Source organism: Salmo salar, chromosome ssa02 (assembly GCF_905237065.1).
Source record: "Salmo salar chromosome ssa02, Ssal_v3.1, whole genome shotgun sequence".
Lineage (NCBI taxonomy): Eukaryota > Metazoa > Chordata > Actinopteri > Salmoniformes > Salmonidae > Salmo > Salmo salar.
The window spans coordinates 5019872-5046485 of NC_059443.1; the positions used below are offsets into that span (position 1 = coordinate 5019872).

Consider the following 26614-nt stretch of genomic DNA (forward strand, 5'->3'; position numbering starts at 1 on the left):
AGTGCTGAGCCACTAGTGCTTTTCTAGGTCCATTTCCCTTCGATCATTTAAAAAAATATCACGGTTTTTCGATTTCAGTTTCGCTATAATTTTTTTTTTACATTAAATGCATTATGAAATAATGACATTACAAAAAAAAAATTTTAATGGAAATTCCAACGCCAAAAATAGCAAACATTACATTTCCAAAACATTGAAATATTCCATCGTCTCTATCAGGTCCACATAGGATAGACATCAATTTAAAAAAAATGAAATTACTATGAAATAAAACAATATTTGTATATTACTTAGTATTTTTCATTCCTTAAAGTCATCATCTCATCTCTGCTAAGGCAGTAGCAACCAAACAGACAGACCACCTAATGTTATCTCTATCTCTCTCGCTCTCGGTGTGTTGTGTACATTCATCTCTCATGCGGTCTGTGTGTATCTAACCTAATGTAGCAGGCATAAAAGAGTATCCATCTCTGCCTGACCCAGAAAAAACAGGTGCAATGGATTATGGTCAATATAGTTAATTACCATGTTTCTGCACTTAACTAGGTTGAATATTTGCTTAATGAAAACTACAACTCCCTTCAACTCAGTGTCCCACATAGTTCTTGACTTGATTTCTCTCGTGAATGATTTTGATTTCTCTCTAGAGAAACAGCGCGTTGGGCTCACAAAACAAATTTACTAAACTGAATTCAAGTAATTGAATCGACGTTGATCAAATTTGTTGTTTAATAACCGAAAAAATTCACGAAATGTCAGTTAATCGCTAAGCACTAGAGAATTCTGAGGAGAATATTGACAGGTGATAAAGTGTGTGGGCACTAGCCCACCCCCTTGTGGCCCCCCTAAATGTGGAGTATGAAAGAATTTTTACATAACTACTTTTTTCTATCGTTCTTTTTTTACATCCGTTATTAGACAGTGGCAACGATGATGATTATGAACATGGTCTTTTGCCTGTTAATGCCTACAATGCAGTGAAGAAAACAATATGACAACAATAACGTCTAATGTAACTGGCCCCTCTAACAGTACAACAGGCCCCAGCTTGGCCCCCCCCCCAGTTGAAATGGTCTAGAACCGCCACTGTAGGTGGGACATAATATCTTTGCATTGAGAAGAGGGGAATATGACACAAATGGCCTTGAACAGACATTTTTCAGATGTGGTGTAGAGAGAGAAAGGGGGTTGGTGGGTAGGGGGGAAAGCGAGAGAGAGAGAGAGAGAGAGAGAGAGAGACAGAGGTAGACAGAGAGAGAGAGAGAGAGAGAGAGAGAGGTAGACAGAGAGAGAGACAGAGAGAGAGACAGAGAGAGAGAGCAAGAGAGGTAGACAGAGAGAGAGAGAGAGAGAGAGAGAGAGGGTGTGGGGGAGAGACTTACACAGGCCAGAAGAAAGTGCCAGCTTTCACCCCCTGCTTCACTGCTGTAATCCAGATCTAGGACAAGAATAAAAGGGAATATAACCACAGTAAATTATCTTTAAACTGTGATATAAGACAATATCATTTATCATGTAATGGCATATAACACCTTCTTTAAGGACAATGGGAAAATTGATTTTCATCAACAAAGGTTCTTCAAAAGCGTTTGTGACCTTAAACCACCGCAGTACATTTGCAAGGCTGACGCCATTTCCAATCCAATGTCTCAACTTGAAATGGACAGTTATTACATTTAAACACCACTCACTAGTTTTACAACATTCATGTTCAAAGCCAAGTTAAACAGTCTCATATGAAAGGAGAGAGAGAGGCAAACCTGGCCAGCTGTAAGTAAGGCCATTACTGTGCAAATAGAACACAGATGCAGACCTTCTAGAATGGAAGGAGGACCTTCTAGAATGGGAGGAGGGGCTTCTAGAATGGGAGGAGGGGCTTCTAGAATGGGAGGGAGGGCTTCTAGAATGGCTTACAGTGCCTTTAGAAAATATTCATATCCCTTAACTTATTCCACATTTTGTTGTGTTACAGCCTGATTTTATTTTTAAAAAAGGTCATCAATCTACACACAATATCCCATAATGACAAGTGAAAACAGGTTTTTAGACACTTTATAAAATGTATTGAAAATTAAATACAGAAATATCTAATTTACACAAGTATTCACACCCCTGAGTCAATACATGTTAGAATCACCTTTGGCAGCGATTACAGCTGTGTGTCAATTCTGGGTAAATCTCTAAAAGCTTTTCACACCTGGATTGTACAATATTTGCAGAATATTCAAGCTCTGAAGTTGGTTGTTGAGCATTGCTAAACAGCCATTTTCTTGCCAAGTCTTGCCATAGATTTTCAAGCCGATTTGAGTCAAAACTAGGCCACTCAGGAACATTCAATGTCATCTTGGTGAGCAACTCCAGTGTATATTTTGCCTTGTGTTTTAAGTTACTGTCCTGCTGAAAAGTGAATTTGTCTCCCAGTCTGTTGGAAAGCAGACTGAACCAGGTTTTCCTCTAGGATTTTGCCTGTGCTTAGCTCTATTCCGTTTATTTTTATCCTAAAAAACTCCCTAATCCTTGCCGATGACAAGCATACCCATAACATGATGCAGCCACCACTATGCTTGAAAATATGGAGGTTGGTACTCAGTAATGTGTTGTATTGAATTTGCCCCAAACATAACGCTTTGTATTCAGGATATAGTCAATTTCTTTGCCTCATTTTTTTACTTTAGTATCTTATTGCAAACAGGATGCATGTTTTGGAATATTTGTATTCTATACAGGCGTCCTTCTTTTCACTCTGTCATTTAGGTTAGTATTGTGGAGTAACTACAATGTTGTTGATCCATCCTCAGTTTTCTCCTATCACAGCCATTAAACTCTGTAACTGTTTTAAAGTCACCATTGGCCTCGTGGTGAAATCCCTGAGCGGTTTCCTTCCTCTCCGGCAACTGAGTTAGGAAGGACGCCTGTATCTTTGTAGTGACTGGGTGTATTGATACACCATCCAGAGTGTAATTAACAACTTCAACATGCTCAAAGGGATATTCAATGTCTGCTTTTTTATTTTTACCCATCTACCAATAGATGCCCTTCTTTGCGAGGCATTGGAAAACCTCCCTGGTCTTTGTGGTTGAATCTCTTCAACTGAGGGACCTTACAGATAATTGTATGTGTGGGGTACAGAGATGAGGTCATCATTCAAAAATCATGTTAAACACTATTATTGCACACAGTGAGTCCATGCAACTTATTATGTGACTTGTTAAGTAATTTATGCCATAACAAAGGGGTTCAATACTTATTGACTCAAGACCTTTCAGCTTTTCATTTGTAATTCATTTGTAAAAACATAATTCCACTTTGACATTATGGGGTATTGTGTGGAAGGGCTGTGAAACAAAATCTCAATTTAATCCATTTTGAATCCAGACTGTAACACAACTAAATGTGGAACAAGTCAAGGGGTGTGAATCCTTTCTGCAGGCGCTGTATGACTGAACCACAGAACAGAACAGAGAGAGTAGGCCTCACCGGCTGACCTCCCCACCAACGATGATTCAGCTTCTCTCGACCCCGCAGGTTAAAGTTGGCATCAAACACAGGGTCATGCATGGAGTTGCCAACGATGCCATGGGACTCCGGGTACAGGCCCTACAGGAGGTCAGGACTGAGGTGTTAAACCGTCGGGCTGGATGTTACATTACGGCAAAATTGAAGCTAAAATGTTCAGCTGAGTTCAGCAAGGAGGAAGACAGGGAAGAAAAAGGATGATTGACCAGTACGTACCGTTGCAAGAGTATACAGATTGGGGAACGTTTTAGTGGGGTACATGGGTCTCATGTAAGGAGCATGGGTACCACAGGCTCCTAGAGGTAAAAAGGCACAGACAGATATGATGCAATGGTACGGGCTCCCGAGTGGCGCAGCGGTCTAAGACACTGCATCTCAGTGCTAGAGGCTTCACTACAGACATCCTGGTTCGATTCCAGGCTGTACCACAACCAGCCGTGATTGAGAGTCCCATAAGGCGGCACACAATTGTCCCAGCGTCGTCCGGGTTAGGGTTTGGCCGGGGTAGGCCTCCATTGTAAATAAGAATTTGTTCTTAACTGACTTGCCTAGTTAAATAAAGTTAAATAATAAAGTTTAATAAAGTGAATAGATTAAGTAGACCCAGTCAAATGAAGCCTTTTTGATTCATAATATCTTACTGAGTTTCTCGATGTTGGGGATCACTGTGCTTCCTCTCTTCATGTAGGAGGCTCTGAACCCATCCACTGACACCATGATGAGAGGGGGACGGACAAACCTGGGGACAAAACATCATGACACTATCTCTGATGTTCTTACGTTTTTTTTGTGAATCGCTGTGAAATAGTTGTGAAAGGTAAAAAAAAAAAAAAAAAATTATAAAAAGGTCTTTAGTGTGTGAATATGGTCTCTTACCCAGACGGACATTCATGGCTTCTAATGTCTTCACAGTCATCCTGCAACCAAGTAGTGTCCCCTTCCAAAGAAAGTGGTCCAATTAAGGGTTCAATACAACCAATATGCAGAAACAGTTTGTGATATATTGAAAACCTAAACATAAAATGTACTATATACACAAACATCAGCCACAATATACATATTACTTGTACAACCAATACAATATGAGGGTTCAATACAACCTTCCACTACCACTGTGTAGGATACAGCCAGAGAGGTACACTACCGGTCAAAAGTTTTAGAACACTGACTCATTCAAGGGTTTTTCTTTATTTTTCTATTTTCCACATTACAGAATAATAGTGAAGACACCAAAACTGTGAAATAGCACATATGGAATCATGTAGGAACCAAAGAATTGTTAAACAAATCAAAATATATTTTATATTTGAGATTCTTCAAATAGCCACCCTTTGCCTTGATGACAGCTTTGCACACTCTTGGCATTCTCTCAACCAGCTGCACCTGGAATGCTTTTCCAACAATCTTGAATAAGTTCACACATATGTTGAGCACTTGTTTGCTGCTTTTCCTTCACTCTGCGGTCTGACTCATCCCAAACCATCTCAATTGGGTTGAGGTCGGGTGATTGTAGAGGCCAGGTCATCTGATGCAGCACTCCATCACTCTCCTTCTTGGTTGAATAGACCTTACACAGCCTGGAGGTGTGTTGGGTCATTGTCCTGATGAAAAACAAATGATAGTCCCACTAAGGGCAAACCAGACAGGATGGTGTATCGCTGCAGAAGGCTGTGGTAGCCATGCTGGTTAAGTGTGCCTTGAATTCTAAATAAATCACAGTGTCACCAGCAAAGCACCCCAACACCATAACAACTCCTCCTCAATGCTTTACGGTGGGAAATATACATGCAGAGATCATCCGTTCACCTATTCTGCGTCTCACAAAGACATGGTGGTTGGAACCAAAAATCTCCAACTTGGACTCTAGACCGAAGGACACATTTCCCCCGGTCTAAAGTCCATTGCTCGTGTTTCTTGGCCCAAGCAAGTCTCTTCTTCATATTAGTGTCCTTTAGTAGTGGTTTCTTTGCAGCAGTTCCACCATGAAGGCCTGATTCACGCAGTCTCCTCTGAACAGTTGATGTTGAGATGTGTCTGTTACTTGAACTCTGTGAAGTATTTATTTGGGCTGCAATTTCTGAGGCTGGTAACTCTAATGAACTTATCCTCTCCAGCAGAGGTAACTCTGGGTCTTCCATTCCTGTGGCGGTCCTCATGAGAGACAGTTTCATCATAGCGTTTGATGGTTTTTGCGACTGCAGTTGAAGAAACTTTCAAAGTTGACTGACTTCATGTCTTAACTTTTATGGGCTACGTGGGACGCTAGTGTCCCACCTGGGGACACACTATTCAACAGCCAGTGAAATAGCATGGCGCGAAATACAAAACAGCAAAAATCTCATAATTTCATTTTCTCAAAAAATCTACTATTTTACACCATTTTAAAGATAAACTTCTCTTTAATCTAACCACATTGTCCGATTTCAAAAAGGCTTTACGGCGAAAGCATAAAATTAGATTATGTTAGGACATAAACTTCACAAGAAAAAAACACAGCCATTTTCCAAGCAAGGACATGCATCACAAAAACCAAAAATACAGCTAAAATATTCACTAACCTTTGATGATCTTCATCAGATGGCACTCATAGGACTTCATGTTACACAATACATGTATGTTTTAAGTCACTCTGGATAAGAGCGTCTGCTAAATGACGTAAATGTAAATGTTTTGCTCGATAAAGTTCATATTTATATCCAAAAACCCCATTTTACATTGGCGCATGATGTTCAGAAAATGTATTCCCACCAAAACTTACGGTGAATGAGCACATCAATTTACAAAAATACTCATCATAAACGTTGATAAAATTTACAACAGTTATTGAAAGAATTATAGATATACTTCTCCTTAATGCAACCGCTGTGTCAGATTTTAAAATAGCTTTATGGAGAAAGCACATTTTTCAATATTCTGAGTACATAGCTCAGCCATCAAAGCAAGCTATACAGATACCCGCCAAGTTCTGGGGTCAACTTAACTCAGAATTAGTATTATAAATATTCTCTTACCTTTGCTGATCTTCGTCAGAATGCACTCCCAGGACTCCTACTTCCACAAGAAATGTTGTTTTTGTTTGAAATACTCCATATTTATGTCCAAATACCTCCGTTTTGTTCGTGCGTTCAGATCACTATCCAAAGGCGAGCGTAAATCCAGACACGAAAAGTCAAATAGTTCCATTACCGTTCGTAGAAACATGTTAAACGTTGTTTACAACCATCCTTAGGGTCTTTTTTAACATAAAATGTTGATAATATTCCAACCGGACAATAGCGTATTCATTACAGAGGAAAAAGAAAGAGCGGCGCGCCAAATGTGCCCGCACAGTAAACAACTCACTGGTCCCAGGTCACTCATTGACTGAGCTCCTATTTTCTGCCCAGTAACAGGAGAAGGATGAAACACGTTTCTAAAGGCTGCCAATGGAAGCCTTAGGAAGCCTTAGGAAGTGCAACGTGACCCCACAGACACTGTAGTTTCGATAGGGATTCAAAAGAAGAACTACAATTCTCAGATTTCCCACTTCCTGGTTGGATTTTTCTCAGGTTTTTGCCTGCCATATGAGTTCTGTTATACTCACAGACATCATTCAAACAGTTTTAGAAACTTCATAGTGTTTTCTATCCAAATCTAACAATAATATGCAAATATTTGACTCTGGGCCCGAGTTTTAGGCAGTTTACTCTGGGCACGCTTTTCATCCGAAAATGAAAATACTGCCCCCTATACCTTAAAAAGTTAAAGTAATGGTGGACTGTCGTTTCTCTTTGCTTATTTGAGCCGTTCTTGCCATAATATGGACTTGATCGTTTACCAAATTGGTCTATCGTCTGTATACCCCTACTACCTTGTCACAACACAACTGATTGGCTCAAACGCATTAAGAATGAAATCAATTCCACAAATTAACTTTTAAGAGGGCACACCTGTTAATTGAAATGCATTCCAGGTGACTACCTCATGAAGCTGGTTGAGAGAATGCCAAGAGTGTGCAAAGTTGTCATCAAGGCAAAGGGTGGCTATTTGAAGAATCTCAAATATAATATATATTTTCATTTATTTAACACTTTTTTGGTTACTACATGATTCCATATGTGTTATTTCATAGTTTTGATGTCTTCACTATTATTCTACAATGTAGAAAATAGTAAAAATAAAGAAAAACCCTTGAATGAGTCGGTGTTGTCATGACAACAACAGTCAGAAGGGTTGGCTAAAGCACACGCAGCACTAGTATCAGGTTGAGAGACATCTAGTATCAGTGTCTAACCTTTACAGAGTGTTTTGTAGTTGGTACAGCAGTCTCCTTTGGCCAGACAGTCCTCAGAACAGTGACAGGCATGCTGGTCATTCCTGGTCTCTCCACAGCGCTCCTTACTGCACTCAAAACCTCCCTCTGGACACAATCAATCATTTATTCAATCAATGAATGAGAAAGGATGTTACATAGGTAACAACGACCCATTAGAACTGCATCAGGCTGTCCCATTCAACAATGAGTCAAGTTACCATAAGGTCATATACATGAGGTAGAAACTGACAGAGATGGTGATAAAGTAGGAAGTAAAGTGTGTGTTCATTTGGAACCCTACATTGATGCAATACAGCATACTGAACATTGTGGAACATGTACAACTTGGACTGGGGAGAGGGGTTGAACTGAGAGATAAGACCACCATGTTGAGGGAACATGAAAGGGAGTAGGGGGACCACCAACCCAGACAGACAGGCTGGCAGGCTTCAGGCTTACCTGTCCTCAAACAGTGCTCATCAAAATCCTGGCAGCAGCTGTTATAGGTTTTACATAAGTTGTCACAGCGGCAGTTGGGAGGTTCAGCCTCGTCCAATTCAAAGCATCTGTTCTTGCAGGATCCTGACGTGCTGATCCACGGGGAGTCTGAGGGAGCTGGCAGGGAGAGAGAGAGACAACCGTTAACATCTACAGAGGGAGATGGCAGGGAGAGAGAGAGAGAGAGACAACCGTTAACATCTACAGAGGGAGATGGCAGGGAGAGAGAGAGAGACAACCGTTAACATCTACAGAGGGAGATGGCAGGGAGAGAGAGAGAGACAACCGTTAACATCTACAGAGGGAGATGGCAGGGAGAGAGAGAGAGACAACCGTTAACATCTACAGAGGGAGATGGCAGGGAGAGAGAGAGACAACCGTTAACATCTACAGAGGGAGATGGCAGGGAGAGAGAGAGAGACAACCGTTAACATCTACAGAGGGAGATGGCAGGGAGAGAGAGAGAGACAACCGTTAACATCTACAGAGGGAGATGGCAGGGAGAGAGAGAGAGACAACCGTTAACATCTAGAGAGGGAGATGGCAGGGAGAGAGAGAGAGAGAGAGACAACCGTTAACATCTACAGAGGGAGATGGCAGGGAGAGAGAGAGAGACAACCGTTAACATCTACAGAGGGAGATGGCAGGGAGAGAGAGAGACAACCGTTAACATCTACAGAGGGAGATGGCAGGGAGAGAGAGAGAGACAACCGTTAACATCTAGAGAGGGAGATGGCAGGGAGAGAGAGAGAGAGACAACCGTTAACATCTACAGAGGGAGATGGCAGGGAGAGAGAGAGAGACAACCGTTAACATCTAGAGAGGGAAATGGCAGGGAGAGAGAGAGAGAGACAACCGTTAACATCTACAGAGGGAGATGGCAGGGAGAGAGAGAGAGACAACCGTTAACATCTACAGAGGGAGATGGCAGGGAGAGAGAGAGACAACCGTTAACATCTACAGAGGGAGATGGCAGGGAGAGAGAGAGACAACCGTTAACATCTACAGAGGGAGATGGCAGGGAGAGAGAGAGAGAGACAACCGTTAACATCTACAGAGGGAGATGGCAGGGAGAGAGAGAGAGAGACAACCGTTAACATCTACAGAGGGAGATGGCAGGGAGAGAGAGAGAGAGACAACCGTTAACATCTACAGAGGGAGATGGCAGGGAGAGAGAGAGAGAGACAACCGTTAACATCTACAGAGGGAGATGGCAGGGAGAGAGAGAGAGACAACCGTTAACATCTACAGAGGGAGATGGCAGGGAGAGAGAGAGAGAGACAACCGTTAACATCTACAGAGGGAGATGGCAGGGAGAGAGAGAGAGACAACCGTTAACATCTACAGAGGGAGATGGCAGGGAGAGAGAGAGAGACAACCGTTAACATCTACAGAGGGAGATGGCAGGGAGAGAGAGAGAGACAACCGTTAACATCTACAGAGGGAGATGGCAGGGAGAGAGAGAGAGAGAGAGACAACCGTTAACATCTACAGAGGGAGATGGCAGGGAGAGAGAGAGAGACAACCGTTAACATCTACAGAGGGAGATGGCAGGGAGAGAGAGACACAACCGTTAACATCTACAGAGGGAGATGGCAGGGAGAGAGAGAGAGAGACAACCGTTAACATCTACAGAGGGAGATGGCAGGGAGAGAGAGACAACCGTTAACATCTACAGAGGGAGATGGCAGGGAGAGAGAGAGACAACCGTTAACATCTACTGGAGATATACTCTGAGAAAACTAGGTAGCACCTTTTTTTCCTGAAAGAGTATTGCAATAGTAGCTTGGAGTACACTCTGAATCCATGCTCTGTTTCACTATTGAAAATGGATTCAGTCACTATGGATCCGAAGCTGCTACTAAGACAGTTCTATTTGGGTTAAAAAAAAAATGTCTCTACTACTCAACACTTCCCTGAGGCTGGGGAGAGGAACACTTCCCTGAGGTTGGGAGGAGGAACACTTCCCTGAGGTTGGGGAAGTGTTCTTCCCTGAGGCGGGGGAGAGGAACACTTCCCTGAGGCTGGGGAGAGGAACACTTCCATGAGGCTGGGGAGAGGCACACTTCCATGAGGCTGGGGAGAGGAACACTTCCATGAGGTTGGGGAGAGGAACACTTCCATGAGGCTGGGGAGAGGAACACTTCCATGAGGCTGGGGAGAGGAACACTTCCATGAGGCTGGGGAGAGGAACACTTCCATGAGGCTGGGGAGAGAGACACTTCCCTGAGGCTTGGGAGAGGAACACTTCCCTGAGGCTGGGGAGAGGAACACTTCCCTGAGGCTGGGGAGAGGAACACTTCCCTGAGGCTGGGGAGAGGAACACTTCCCTGAGGCTGGGGAGAGGAACACTTCCCTGAGGCTGGGGAGAGGAACACTTCCCTGAGGCTGGGGAGAGGAACACTTCCATGAGGCTGGGGAGAGGAACACTTCCATGAGGCTGGGGAGAGGAACACTTCCCTGAGGCTGGGGAGAGAAACTCTTCCCTGAGGCTGGGGAGAGAAACTCTTCCCTGAGGTTGGGGAGAGGAACACTACCCTGAGGCTGGGGAAAGGAACACTTTCCTGCGGCTGGGGAGAGGAACAGAAGGGACCAAGCCAGTGAAACATACAGTACATAATAACATGTTCCTTGTAGATTCAGGAACAAACCTCCAGCAGGAAAACCTGGGCAACGCCAGGAGAAGCACGTGGAACAATTCTGTTAAGATTCAAACTGAGTTTACTGCACAGGAATAGCTGTATGAGTTAAGGCATAGAACTAATCATTTACTTCATGTCAAACCCATCCCAGACACAGTGAATGAACTGAATGAAAGGAAACAAACTACCTGAGAAAGAAAGATTACAATGTCCTTTCACAGCTGTGCCGCGAGATCTTTGGCAAGTTTCCCTACAGTATAATTCAAACCTGAGTTTTTACATGCAGACCAGGTCTGAAAATGTGGAGCAGAAACGGTTGAAAAGCTCGCTTGATATTGACACAAGGTAGAGCCGAGCAAACAAACCCCAAATATACACGAACAGACCAATCACTAATGAAAAGGACAACAGTAATAGTTTGTTACATTTAAACACTCTTTGCTTATTAGTTCTGTTTGCACTGGCAGACAGATCTGATAGAAAATGATCTGCAAATAAACTGCATTTTGAATTCCATCGCTACAGTTACCTAAGGGAACAGTAAGTTCCATATAATGTAGGTTACTCATGTTTAAAGATCATTTAGAAGGTAAATGGATTCCATGTTAGTCTACAGACTGTTGAATGATTGATTGCTTTGCCGCTAAGTCAGTTTAAGAGTTAGTTTAATGCCTCTGGAATCAAAGACAGTTTTCTGTCTGACTTGTTTAAAATGGCAAAAGGAAAGTTGGCTTTATATACATTTACAGCCAAAATACATAAAGGCTTTTTCAAAATATACTGTAAAGCTTATTTTGGTAACTAAATTAAAGAGAAAATGATTCTGCTGTGCTTGCAGCATACCATGCATAATGTTAGTGCAGAACACCTTGTCCCAATATGTCATTATACAAAAATACAAATCAATTAACAATGTAATAGACAACAATAATACCCATCAATAATAATACCCATCAACTATTGTCAGAGAGAGAGAGAGAGAGAAAGGGAGAGATGGTGGTCCCCAAAAATATATATATTTCATGCAAAACAGTTGTCCAATCTTGCTTACTGTCGGTCCTTGATGAAGCAGCTTCCTCTACAGACCTTTCAGGACGGTCATAAACATACCCCGAGCAGATATCCGAACCACAGACGATGGAGAGGACACAGAACATCTTTGAAAATGAATGAAACAACAGATAAATGATACAATTCTACAAAAGATTGTCACATAAAATGAAAGGTGAAAGATATGAGGCGTTGACGACAAGTCTCCCACCGTAAATATAGCGGAACACGCCATAACAATCCATCATAACCCAGGTATTCTCTCTTTAACATCCTACATTGTAATATCACAGAGATTCTAAACCATCTTTGGTAATTTCCATCATACCTGTTTAAATGATATCTTATATTTCCCCATTATGTCAGGTCCGTCCTACAGAATTCATGTGTTTATCTCAGTAGTCCCTATTCGGTCCGTTACCGTGCGTCCTGACTGCACCCCGACTATCACCCAGACTGAGCGCAAGAACTGTGGGGTGGCCAAGTTTTATGAACACCTGTTCATGGTGCCAAAGGGAGCTTCCTTCCAGCTCTAAATACAATAAATCAAGTAAAAGTGCTTATGTTGCCGTTTAATTTTACTGCGCGCAGTGCGCGGTAGGATACTAAACAATGAACGCAAGTGGAGACCACCCCGGTGAACGCATAACAATACCCTTTGATACTTTTCAAATCGGTCGCCACTTTGAAATTATCATCATCATCCCCTTGTACTGCAAATGATTTGGAATACAAAAGGAGAGTAAAACCTCCTTGCTGAAAGCCCTGAAAACTTCTGAGAACCAGTAATAAACGCATAATAGTCATGGTAGCCTATACGCAAAACATAAGTTCTCATTGTAAACGGAAAGGGACACATGAGGACACACACGACGCATTTGCATGAATCATGAAGCCTAACAGGACCAATTTCCAAAGAACCATGATTCTCTGCTGAGTGCTGCCTGCTCCTAGTCTGCTCCAGACTGGACTGAGTTATACCCTAACTAACCCTGGAGTGAGTTATACCCTAACTAACCCTGGACTGAGTTATACCCTAACTAACCCTGGAGTGAGTTATACCCTAACTAACCCTGGTGTGAGTTATACCCTAACTAACCCTGGTGTGAGTTATACCCTGGTGTGAGTTATACCCTGACTAACCCTGGTGTGAGTTATACCCTGGTGTGAGTTACACCCTAACTAACCCTGGAGTGAGTTACACCCTAACTAACCCTGGTGTGAGTTATACCCTAGCTAACCCTGGAGTGAGTTACACCCTAACTAACCCTGGAGTGAGTTATACCCTAACTAACCCTGGTGTGAGTTATACCCTAACTAACCCTGGTGTGAGTTATACCCTGGTGTGAGTTATACCCTAACTAACCCTGGAGTGAGTTATACCCTAACTAACCCTGGTGTGAGTTATACCCTGGTGTGAGTTATACCCTAACTAACCCTGGTGTGAGTTATACCCTAACTAACCCTGGTGTGAGTTATACCCTGGTGTGAGTTATACCCTAACTAACCCTGGAGTGAGTTATACCCTGGTGTGAGTTATACCTAACTAACCCTGGAGTGAGTTATACCCTGGTGTGAGTTATACCCTGAATAACCCTGGTGTGAGTTATACCCTAACTAACCCTGGTGTGAGTTATACCCTAACTAACCCTGGTGTGAGTTATACCCTAACTAACCCTGGTGTGAGTTATACCCTAACTAACCCTGGAGTGAGTTACCCCTAACTAACCCTGGACTGAGTTATACCCTAACTAACCCTGGTGTGAGTTATACCCTGGTGTGAGTTATACCCTAACTAACCCTGGTGTGAGTTATACCCTGAATAACCCTGGTGTGAGTTATACCCTAACTAACCCTGGAGTGAGTTATACCCTAACTAACCCTGGTGTGAGTTATACCCTAACTAACCCTGGAGTGAGTTACACCCTAACTAACCCTGGACTGAGTTATACCCTAACTAACCCTGGTGTGAGTTATACCCTGGAGTGAGTTATACCCTAACTAACCCTGGAGTGAGTTATACCCTGGTGTGAGTTATACCCTGAATAACCCTGGTGTGAGTTATACCCTGGTGTGAGTTATACCCTAAATAACCCTGGTGTGAGTTATACCCTGGTGTGAGTTATACCCTAACTAACCCTGGGTGAGTTATACCCTGGTGTGAGTTATACCCGAATAACCCTGGTGTGAGTTATACCCTAACTAACCCTGGAGTGAGTTATACCCTAACTAACCCTGGGTGAGTTATACCCTAACTAACCCTGGAGTGAGTTAACCCTGGTGTGAGTTACACCCTAACTAACCCTGGTGTGAGTTATACCCTAACTAACCCTGGTGTGAGTTATACCCTAACTAACCCTGGAGTGAGTTATACCCTGGTGTGAGTTATACCCTAACTAACCCTGGAGTGAGTTATACCCTGGTGTGAGTTATACCCTGAATAACCCTGGTGTGAGTTATACCCTAACTAACCCTGGAGTGAGTTATACCCTAACTAACCCTGGTGTGAGTTATACCCTAACTAACCCTGGAGTGAATTACACCCTAACTAACCCTGGACTGAGTTATACCCTAACTAACCCTGGTGTGAGTTATACCCTGGAGTGAGTTATACCCTAACTAACCCTGGAGTGAGTTATACCCTGGTGTGAGTTATACCCTGAATAACCCTGGTGTGAGTTATACCTGAACAACCCTGGTGTGAGTTATACCCTAACTAACCCTGGTGTGAGTTATACCCTAACTAACCCTGGTGTGAGTTATACCCTAACTAACCCTGGTGTGAGTTATACCCTAACTAACCCTGGTGTGAGTTATACCCTAACTAACCCTGGTGTGAGTTATACCCTAACTAACCCTGGTGTGAGTTATACCCTAACTAACCCTGGTGTGAGTTATACCCTAACTAACCCTGGTGTGAGTTATACCCTGGTGTGAGTTATACCCTAACTAACCCTGGTGTGAGTTATACCCTGAATAACCCTGGTGTGAGTTATACCCTAACTAACCCTGGAGTGAGTTATACCCTAACTAACCCTGGAGTGAGTTATACCCTAACTAACCCTGGAGTGAATTACACCCTAACTAACCCTGGACTGAGTTATACCCTAACTAACCCTGGTGTGAGTTATACCCTGGAGTGAGTTATACCCTAACTAACCCTGGAGTGAGTTATACCCTGGTGTGAGTTATACCCTGAATAACCCTGGTGTGAGTTATACCCTGGTGTGAGTTATACCCTGAATAACCCTGGTGTGAGTTATACCCTAACTAACCCTGGTGTGAGTTATACCCTAACTAACCCTGGTGTGAGTTATACCCTAACTAACCCTGGTGTGAGTTATACCCTAACTAACCCTGGTGTGAGTTACACCCTAACTAACCCTGGAGTGAGTTATACCCTAACTAACCCTGGTGTGAGTTATACCCTGGTGTGAGTTATACCCTAACTAACCCTGGTGTGAGTTATACCCTGACTAACCCTGGTGTGAGTTATACCCTAACTAACCCTGGTGTGAGTTATACCCTAACTAACCCTGGTGTGAGTTATACCCTAACTAACCCTGGTGTGAGTTATACCCTAACTAACCCTGGAGTGAATTACACCCTAACTAACCCTGGACTGAGTTATACCCTAACTAACCCTGGTGTGAGTTATACCCTGGTGTGAGTTATACCCTAACTAACCCTGGAGTGAGTTATACCCTGGTGTGAGTTATACCCTGGTGTGAGTTATACCCTAACTAACCCTGGTGTGAGTTATACCCTGGTGTGAGTTATACCCTGACTAACCCTGGTGTGAGTTATACCCTAACTACCCTGGTGTGAGTTATACCCTAACTAACCCTGGAGTGAGTTATACCCTGGTGTGAGTTATACCCTAACTAACCCTGGAGTGAGTTATACCCTGGTGTGAGTTATACCCTGAATAACCCTGGTGTGAGTTATACCCTAACTAACCCTGGAGTGAGTTATACCCTAACTAACCCTGGAGTGAGTTATACCCTGGTGTGAGTTATACCCTAACTAACCCTGGAGTGAGTTATACCCTGGTGTGAGTTATACCCTGAATAACCCTGGTGTGAGTTATACCCTAACTAACCCTGGAGTGAGTTATACCCTAACTAACCCTGGTGTGAGTTATACCCTAACTAACCCTGGAGTGAGTTACACCCTAACTAACCCTGGACTGAGTTATACCCTAACTAACCCTGGTGTGAGTTATACCCTGGAGTGAGTTATACCCTAACTAACCCTGGAGTGAGTTATACCCTGGTGTGAGTTATACCCTGAATAACCCTGGTGTGAGTTATACCCTGGTGTGAGTTATACCCTGAATAACCCTGGTGTGAGTTATACCCTAACTAACCCTGGTGTGAGTTATACCCTAACTAACCCTGGTGTGAATTATACCCTAACTAACCCTGGTGTGAGTTATACCCTAACTAACCCTGGTGTGAGTTATACCCTGGAGTGAGTTATACCCTAACTAACCCTGGAGTGAGTTATACCCTGGTGTGAGTTATACCCTGACTAACCCTGGTGTGAGTTATACCCTGGTGTGAGTTATACCCTAAATAACCCTGGTGTGAGTTATACCCTGGTGTGAGTTATACCCTAACTAACCCTGGAGTGAGTTATACCCTGGTGTGAGTTATACCCTAAATAACCCTGGTGTGAGTTATACCCTAACTAACCCTGGAGTGAGTTATACCCCTGGTGTGAGTTATACCCTAACTAACCCTGGAGTGAGTTATACCCTGGTGTGAGTTATACCCTAAATAACCCTGGTGTGAGTTATACCCTAACTAACCCTGGTGTGAGTTATACCCTAACTAACCCTGGAGTGAGTTATACCCTGGTGTGAGTTATACCCTAACTAACCCTGGAGTGAGTTATACCCTGGTGTGAGTTATACCCTGAATAACCCTGGTGTGAGTTATACCCTAACTAACCCTGGAGTGAGTTATACCCTAACTAACCCTGGTGTGAGTTATACCCTAACTAACCCTGGAGTGAATTACACCCTAACTAACCCTGGACTGAGTTATACCCTAACTAACCCTGGTGTGAGTTATACCCTGGAGTGAGTTATACCCTAACTAACCCTGGAGTGAGTTATACCCTGGTGTGAGTTATACCCTGAATAACCCTGGTGTGAGTTATACCCTGGTGTGAGTTATACCCTGAATAACCCTGGTGTGAGTTATACCCTAACTAACCCTGGTGTGAGTTATACCCTAACCAACCCTGGTGTGAGTTATACCCTAACTAACCCTGGTGTGAGTTATACCCAAACTAACCCTGGTGTGAGTTATACCCTAACTAACCCTGGTGTGAGTTATACCCTAACTAACCCTGGTGTGAGTTATACCCTAACTAACCCTGGTGTGAGTTACACCCTAACTAACCCTGGTGTGAGTTATACCCTAACTAACCCTGGTGTGAGTTATACCCTAACTAACCCTGGTGTGAGTTATACCCTAACCAACCCTGGTGTGAGTTATACCCTAACTAACCCTGGTGTGAGTTATACCCTAACTAACCCTGGTGTGAGTTATACCTAACTAACCCTGGTGTGAGTTATACCCTATACTAACCCTGGTGTGAGTTATACCCTGAATAACCCTGGTGTGAGTTATACCCTAACTAACCCTGGAGTGAGTTATACCCTAACTAACCCTGGAGTGAGTTATACCCTAACTAACCCTGGAATGAATTACACCCTAACTAACCCTGGACTGAGTTATACCCTAACTAACCCTGGTGTGAGTTATACCCTGGAGTGAGTTATACCCTAACTAACCCTGGAGTGAGTTATACCCTGGTGTGAGTTATACCCTGAATAACCCTGGTGTGAGTTATACCCTGGTGTGAGTTATACCCTGAATAACCCTGGTGTGAGTTATACCCTAATTAACCCTGGTGTGAGTTATACCCTAACTAACCCTGGTGTGAGTTATACCCTAACAAACCCTGGTGTGAGTTATACCCTAACTAACCCTGGTGTGAGTTATACCCTAACTAACCCTGGAGTGAGTTATACCCTAACTAACCCTGGAGTGAGTTACACCCTAACTAACCCTGGTGAGTTATACCCTAACTAACCCTGGTGTGAGTTATACCCTGGTGTGAGTTATACCCTAACTAACCCTGGAGTGAGTTATACCCTGGTGTGAGTTATACCCTGAATAACCCTGGTGTGAGTTATACCCTGGTGTGAGTTATACCCTGAACTAACCCTGGTGTGAGTTATACCCTGGTGTGAGTTATACCCTAACTAACCCTGGAGTGAGTTATACCCTGGTGTGAGTTATACCCTGAATAACCCTGGTGTGAGTTATACCCTAACTAACCCTGGAGTGAGTTATACCCTAACTAACCCTGGAGTGAGTTATACCCTGGTGTGAGTTATACCCTAACTAACCCTGGAGTGAGTTATACCCTGGTGTGAGTTATACCCTGAATAACCCTGGTGTGAGTTATACCCTAACTAACCCTGGAGTGAGTTATACCCTAACTAACCCTGGAGTGAGTTATACCCTGGTGTGAGTTATACCCTAACTAACCCTGGAGTGAGTTATACCCTGGTGTGAGTTATACCCTGAATAACCCTGGTGTGAGTTATACCCTAACTAACCCTGGAGTGAGTTATACCCTAACTAACCCTGGTGTGAGTTATACCCTAACTAACCCTGGAGTGAATTACACCCTAACTAACCCTGGACTGAGTTATACCCTAACTAACCCTGGTGTGAGTTATACCCTGGAGTGAGTTATACCTAACTAACCCTGGAGTGAGTTATACCCTGGTGTGAGTTATACCCTGAATAACCCTGGTGTGAGTTATACCCTGGTGTGAGTTATACCCTAAATAACCCTGGTGTGAGTTATACCCTAACTAACCCTGGGTGTGAGTTATACCCTAACTAACCCTGGTGTGAGTTATACCCTAACTAACCCTGGTGTGAGTTATACCCTAACTAACCCTGGTGTGAGTTATACCACTCTGGTGTGAGTTATACCCTAACTAACCCTGGAGTGAGTTATACCCTGGTGTGAGTTATACCCTGACTAACCCTGGTGTGAGTTATACCCTCCGGTGTGAGTTATACCCTAACTAACCCTGGTGTGAGTTATACCCCCCTGGTGTGAGTTATACCCTAACTAACCCTGGGTGAGTTATACCCTGGTGTGAGTTATACCCTAACTAACCCTGGTGTGAGTTATACCCTAACTAACCCTGGTGTGAGTTATACCCTAACTAACCCTGGAGTGAGTTATACCCTGGTGTGAGTTATACCCTAACTAACCCTGGTGTGAGTTATACCCTGGTGTGAGTTATACCCTAAATAACCCTGGTGTGAGTTATACCCTAACTAACCCTGGTGTGAGTTATACCCTAACTAACCCTGGTGTGAGTTATACCCTACAAGGTGTGAGTTATACCCTAACTAACCCTGGTGTGAGTTATACCCTGGTGTGAGTTATACCCTGAATAACCCTGGTGTGAGTTATACCCTAACTAACCCTGGAGTGAGTTATACCCTAACTAACCCTGGAGTGAGTTATACCCTAACTAACCCTGGAGTGAATTACACCCTAACTAACCCTGGACTGAGTTATACCCTAACTAACCCTGGTGTGAGTTATACCCTGGAGTGAGTTATACCCTAACTAACCCTGGAGTGAGTTATACCCTGGTGTGAGTTATACCCTGAATAACCCTGGTGTGAGTTATACCCTGGTGTGAGTTATACCCTGAATAACCCTGGTGTGAGTTATACCCTAACTAACCCTGGTGTGAGTTATACCCTAACTAACCCTGGTGTGAGTTATACCCTAACTAACCCTGGTGTGAGTTATACCCTAACTAACCCTGGTGTGAGTTATACCCTAACTAACCCTGGTGTGAGTTATACCCTAACTAACCCTGGTGTGAGTTATACCCTAACTAACCCTGGTGTGAGTTATACCCTAACTAACCCTGGTGTGAGTTATACCCTAACTAACCCTGGAGTGAGTTATACCCTAACTAACCCTGGTGTGAGTTATACCCTAACTAACCCTGGTGTGAGTTATACCTAACTAACCCTGGTGTGAGTTATACCCTAACTAACCCTGGTGTGAGTTATACCCTAACTAACCCTGGTGTGAGTTATACCCTAACTAACCCTGGTGTGAGTTATACCCTGGTGTGAGTTATACCCTAACTAACCCTGGTGTGAGTTATACCCTGATAACCCTGGTGTGAGTTATACCCTAACTAACCCTGGAGTGAGTTATACCCTAACTAACCCTGGTGTGAGTTACACCCTAACTAACCCTGGAGTGAGTTATACCCTAACTAACCCTGGAGTGAGTTATACCCTGGAGTGAGTTATACCCTAACTAACCCTGGAGTGAGTTATACCCTAACGGTGTGAGTTATACCCTAACTAACCCTGGTGTGAGTTATACCCTGGTGTGAGTTATACCTAACTAACCCTGGTGTGAGTTATACCCTAACTAACCCTGGTGTGAGTTATACCCTAACTAACCCTGGTGTGAGTTATACCCTAACTAACCCTGGTGTGAGTTATACCCTAACTAACCCTGGTGTGAGTTATACCCTAACTAACCCTGGTGTGAGTTATACCCTAACTAACCCTGGAGTGAGTTATCCTACCCTGGTGTGAGTTATACCCTAACTAACCCTGGAGTGAGTTATACCCTTAAGGTGTGAGTTATACCCTAACTAACCCTGGTGTGAGTTATACCTTAACCCTGGTGTGAGTTATACCCTAACTAACCCTGGAGTGAGTTATACCCTGGTGTGAGTTATACCCTAACTAACCCTGGGTGATTATACCCTGGTGTGAGTTATACCCTAACTAACCCTGGTGTGAGTTATACCCTGGTGTGAGTTATACCCTAACTAACCCTGGTGTGAGTTACACCCTAACTAACCCTGGTGTGAGTTACACCACTAACTAACCCTGGTGTGAGTTACACCCTAACTAACCCTGGTGTGAGTTACACCCTAACTAACCCTGGAGTGAGTTATACCCTAACTAACCCTGGTGTGAGTTACACCCTAACTAACCCTGGTGTGAGTTATACCCTAACCAACCCTGGTGTGAGTTATACCCTAACTAACCCTGGTGTGATTTATACCCTGGTGTGAGTTATACCCTGACTAACCCTGGTGTGAGTTATACCCTGTGTGAGTTACACCCTAACTAACCCTGGAGTGAGTTACACCCTAACTAACCCTGGTGTGAGTTATACCCTAACTAACCCTGGAGTGAGTTATACCCTAACTAACCCTGGTGTGAGTTATACCCTAACTAACCCTGGGTGAGTTATACCCTAACTAACCCTGGAGTGAGTTATACCCTAACTAACCCTGGTTCTAACACTGGACTGAGTTTTTCCCTAACTAACCCTGGTTCTAACACTGGACTGAGTTTTTCCCTAACTAACCCTGGACTGAGTTTTTCCCTAACTAACCCTGGTGCTTTCTGCCTCCAGGACAGACCACAGGATTAGGCAGTCAGTGGTGGACTGGAGCGCCATTGGTTTGTTGCCAATACATATGATTGTTTTGCCATCCAGGGTTTGATGAGGGAAACAATAAAACAAATATAAAAATGTATATTGTTGCAGATATAGGAACATTCCATAGAGTAGATTATGTTCAATCTGGCAATATGATTACTGAGTTCAAATGGAAACGGAGCAAACATGACAAGAAACTCACCAATAGGGACATGAGGAGATTAGGTCAAGAACCAGAGCACTGAAAGATGTCACTGGGCCGGCAGTGAGGAAGTCGTCACTGGGCCGGCAGTGAGAAGTCGTCACTGGGCCGGCAGTGAGGAAGTCGTCACTGGGCCGGCAGTGAGGAAGTCGTCACTGGGCCGGCAGTGAGGTAGTCGTCACTGGGCCGGCAGTGAGGAAGTCGTCACTGGGCGGCAGTGAGGAAGTCGTCACTGGGCGGCAGTGAGGAAGTCGTCACTGGGCCGGCAGTGAGGTAGTCGTCACTGGGCGGCAGTGAGAAGTCGTCACTGGGCGGCAGTGAAGAAGTCGTCACTGGGCCGGCAGTGAGAAGTCGTCACTGGGCCGGCAGTGAGGAAGTCGTCACTGGGCCGGCAGTGAGGAAGTCGTCACTGGGCGGCAGTGAGGAAGTCGTCACTGGGCCGGCAGTGAGGAAGTCGTCACTGGGCCGGCAGTGAGGTAGTCGTCACTGGGCCGGCAGTGAGGTAGTCGTCACTGGGCCGGCAGTGAGGTAGTCGTCACTGGGCCGGCGGTGGTCGCCGCAGTGAGGAAGTCGTCACTGGGCCGGCAGTGAGGAAGCTGTCACTGGGCCGGCAGTGAGGAAGCTGTCACTGGGCCGGCAGTGAGGAAGCTGTCACTGGGCCGGCAGTGAGGAAGTTGTCACTGGGCCGGCAGTGAGGAAGTTGTCACTGGGCCGGCAGGTGAGGTAGTCGCCCAGTGAGGTAGTCGTCACTGGGCCGGCAGTGAGGTAGCGTCACTGGGCCGGCAGTGAGGAAGCTGTCACTGGGCCGGCAGTGAGGAAGCTGTCACTGGGCCGGCAGTGAGGAAGTTGTCACTGGGCCGGCAGTAGGATTGTCACTGGGCGCTATGTAGTCCAGTATTTGTGCTCCTGGACTGGGCGGCGGTGTGTAGTCGTCACTGGGCCGGCAGTGAGGAAGCTGTCACTGGGCGGCAGTGAGGAAGCTGTCACTGGGCCGGCAGTGAGGAAGTTGTCACTGGGCGGCAGTGAGGAAGTTGTCACTGGGCCGGCAGTGAGGTAGTCGCCCAGTGAGGTAGTCGTCACTGGGCCGGCAGTGAGGTAGTCGTCACTGGGCCGGCAGTGAGGAAGCTGTCACTGGGCCGGCAGTGAGGAAGCTGTCACTGGGCCGGCAGTGAGGAAGTTGTCACTGGGCCGGCAGTGAGGAAGTTGTCACTGGGCCGGCAGTGAGGAAGCTGTCACTGGGCCGGCAGTGAGGAAGTTGTCACTGGGCCGGCAGTGAGGAAGCTGTTACTGGGCCGGCAGTGAGGAAGTTGTCACTGGGCCGGCAGTGAGGAAGTTGTCACTGGGCCGGCGGTGAGGAAGTTGTCACTGGGCCGGCAGTGAGGAAGCTGTTACTGGGCCGGCAGTGAGGAAGTTGTAAGGGTAGAACAAGGATACTGAAGACCACAGCTACACAGCCAGATCCTATCTACATTCTCCTCTGATAAATGTCCATCTGCCTTTTGTGGTGGGTGCAATTATTCAAAGGTTATGCTCTTGGTTACTACATTCTTCATATACAAAATTTCAAAGCGTAATTGCTATTATATATTGAGCGTTATTGAAGAAAAGTTCCAGGATATAAAAACACACATTCTTGACATCAGAAGCTTTATTTTCCAACATCTTCATGATAATGTAGTCCTGTCCTACCTAGAAGAAAAGGTTCCAACACAACTACAGTACATAATGAATATAAAGAACAGTTACTGATTGGGTCAGGGACAAGGAGAACACAATCTAGTTACCGATTGGGTCAGGGACAAGGAGACCACCCACAATCTAGTTACTGATTGGGTGAGGGACAAGGAGAACACAATCTAATGACTTAACAGTAAAAACAAACAGTTAAAACATGCATGGGTAGAAACAGGTATAGAACAACCCAATGACTCTTCACTATGGTCATGTCATACAGGGCAGCAATTAGGCTATTAGTCATGCTACATCCAAAATGGCACCCTATTCCCAATAAAATGCACTACTTTTCACCAGAGCCGTATGGGCCCTGGTCAAACGGAGTGTACTATATAACGAATAGGGTGCGGTTTAGAACGCAAACAGTCATGGTCTACTGCAGGTCAGCCTAATTATTTATATTATAATTTTTATTTTGCTATAAATTCTACATCCTAAACGTTTAGAAACATCTCATTCTTGATTCTACCACCTTTGAATTGATCGGATCTCTGAATGAGAGTGTAATTTCCCCTCTTAGTTTAATTGCAGGGTTAAAGTAAACCTGTAATTCCCTGTGTCCAGGGCAACATAATAAAACACAGGGAAAGACTTGTGAGGACAGCCACTAACTGAACATGTTGTTGATGATGGTAGGAGACAGACAGGCACAGCCAGAAGTGTGTGTGTGGTGGGTGTGTCTGAGTGTGGTTAAGGTGATTGGAGACTGGGATGCTTTTAAAACCAAAGGGCTCCCTTCTGGAGAGGCCCACAGGTCTGCCTCTCAGTGTGGTTAATGAAGACGTCACAGAATGTCGGTTAGGCTACACTCCCCCCCCCACATTGACTGCAAGGCCAGCCGGGAATCCACACTGAATATGGCTCCACTTTCCAAATCCAAACTAAACATAGCTCCGATTTAAACAGTGAAACATATTTAGTATGGATTCCAGGCTAGTTGACATGTAGCAAACCAGTAAGGTCTATTCAGAGGAGTTGAACCACTGACAGTTGGAGTCTAGTCTTGAGGGTGATGTTTCACAGCTCAGTCTCTCTTGCAGATAATATTGTGTTTCATAGCTCTGGACCAACCAGGCGGCAGCGCTGTGTTCTAGTCAGACATGGATGGAGACCTCACGGAGCGTCCACTAGCAGGGCTGTTACTGAAGGACCAACCAGGAGACAGAGCTGTGTTCTAGTCAGACATGGATGGAGACCTCACGGAGCGTCCACTAGCAGGGCTGTTACTGAAGGACCAACCAGGAGACAGAGCTGTGTTCTAGTCAGACATGGATGGAGACCTCACGGAGCGTCCACTAGCAGGGCTGTTACTGAAGGACCAACCAGGAGACAGAGCTGTGTTCTAGTCAGACATGGATGGAGACCTCACGGAGCGTCCACTAGCAGGGCTGTTACTGAAGGACCAACCAGGAGACAGAGCTGTGTTCTAGTCAGACATGGATGGAGACCTCACGGAGCGTCCACTAGCAGGGCTGTTACTGAAGGACCAACCAGGAGACAGAGCTGTGTTCTAGTCAGACATGGATGGAGACCTCACGGAGCGTCCACTAGCAGGGCTGTTACTGAAGGCATGGGAGTCCCTCTCCTTGTCTTTACTCTCATGTTTGTGTTTGTGTTTATGTTTGTGCTTCTTCTTCTTCTTCTTCTTGTGCTCGTGGTGGTGGTGGTGATGGTGGTGGTCACCGCTGTGTTTGGAGGAAGAGGTGGACTCTTTGCTGAAGGAAGAAGGTAAGGGGGGTGACAGGCAGGGAGAGGACGGCCTGGTCCACGGCTGGAGGTTCCTTACCTGACGAGGGGAGAGAGGAGACAGGAAGAGACAGATTTAATGTACTGAATACCAATCAGCTAGAAGTGCATCAAGTTCTTCAAAAGAAGGACTAGATTGTCAAAGCATGAATGAAGCCCAGTTGTGAAGCAGTATGATAAGTGCAGGATGTTTGACGGGGTGCTGACCTGGTGTGGATGGCCTCTCCAGGATGTTGAGGTGGTGGTGGATGAACGCCTGGCTGTCATGGGGACTCTCCATGTCAATCTCATCTTCCTCCATGGTGTTGAACTGAAACAACAACATCATCATCATCATCAGTCATAACCATCTGATCTGATCTTCCTCCATGGTGTTGAACTGAAACATCATCATCATCATCATCATCAGTCATAACCATCTGATCTGATCTTCCTCCATGGTGTTGAACTGAAACATCATCATCATCATCAGTCATAACCATCTGATCTGATCTTCCTCCATGGTGTTGAACTGAAACAACAACATCATCATCATCATCAGTCATAACCATCTGATCTGATCTTCCTCCACGGTGTTGAACTGAAACATCATCATCATCATCATCATCACGTCATAACCATCTGATCTGATCTTCCTCCATGGTGTTGAACTGAAACATCATCATCATCATCATCAGTCATAACCATCTGATCTGATCTTCCTCCACGGTGTTGAACTGAAACATCATCATCATCATCATCATCAGTCATAACCATCTGATCTGATCTTCCTCCACGGTGTTGAACTGAAACATCATCATCATCATCATGTCATAACCATCTGATCTGATCTTCCTCCATGGTGTTGAACTGAAACATCATCATCATCATCATCAGTCATAACCATCTGATCTGATCTTCCTCCACGGTGTTGAACTGAAACATCATCATCATCATCAGTCATAACCATCTGATCTGATCTTCCTCCACGGTGTTGAACTGAAACATCATCATCATCATCAGTCATAACCATCTGATCTGATCTTCCTCCATGGTGTTGAACTGAAACATCATCATCATCATCAGTCATAACCATCTGATCTGATCTTCCTCCACGGTGTTGAACTGAAACATCATCATCATCATCACGTCATAACCATCTGATCTGATCTTCCTCCATGGTGTTGAACTGAAACATCATCATCATCATCAATCAGTCATAACCATCTGATCTGATCTTCCTCCACGGTGTTGAACTGAAACATCATCATCATCATCAGTCATAACCATCTGATCTGATCTTCCTCCACGGTGTTGAACTGAAACATCATCATCATCATCATCAGTCATAACCATCTGATCTGATCTTCCTCCATGGTGTTGAACTGAAACATCATCATCATCATCAGTCAT

At 44.6% G+C, this 26614-nt stretch overlaps 2 protein-coding genes across 2 annotated transcripts in view; both read right to left on the minus strand.

Annotated features, from left to right (window-relative positions):
• The window catches only part of LOC106597885 (ectonucleotide pyrophosphatase/phosphodiesterase family member 2-like), a 108347-nt gene extending 95757 nt beyond the window's left edge, over nucleotides 1-12590 (minus strand). The window contains 9 exon segments of the mRNA XM_045696647.1: nucleotides 1383-1438; nucleotides 3478-3597; nucleotides 3733-3812; nucleotides 4158-4255; nucleotides 4393-4453; nucleotides 7790-7915; nucleotides 8270-8425; nucleotides 12002-12107; nucleotides 12329-12590. Of these exon segments, the coding sequence (XP_045552603.1) occupies nucleotides 1383-1438; nucleotides 3478-3597; nucleotides 3733-3812; nucleotides 4158-4255; nucleotides 4393-4453; nucleotides 7790-7915; nucleotides 8270-8425; nucleotides 12002-12107; nucleotides 12329-12358 (833 nt within the window). The 5' untranslated portion in view covers nucleotides 12359-12590.
• Nucleotides 12591-23372: 10782 nt separating this feature from the next.
• LOC106573021 (transcription initiation factor TFIID subunit 2) overlaps nucleotides 23373-26614 on the minus strand; it is a 42801-nt gene continuing 39559 nt past the window's right edge. The window contains 3 exon segments of the mRNA XM_045696653.1: nucleotides 23373-25202; nucleotides 25204-25262; nucleotides 25430-25532. Of these exon segments, the coding sequence (XP_045552609.1) occupies nucleotides 24987-25202; nucleotides 25204-25262; nucleotides 25430-25532 (378 nt within the window). The 3' untranslated portion in view covers nucleotides 23373-24986.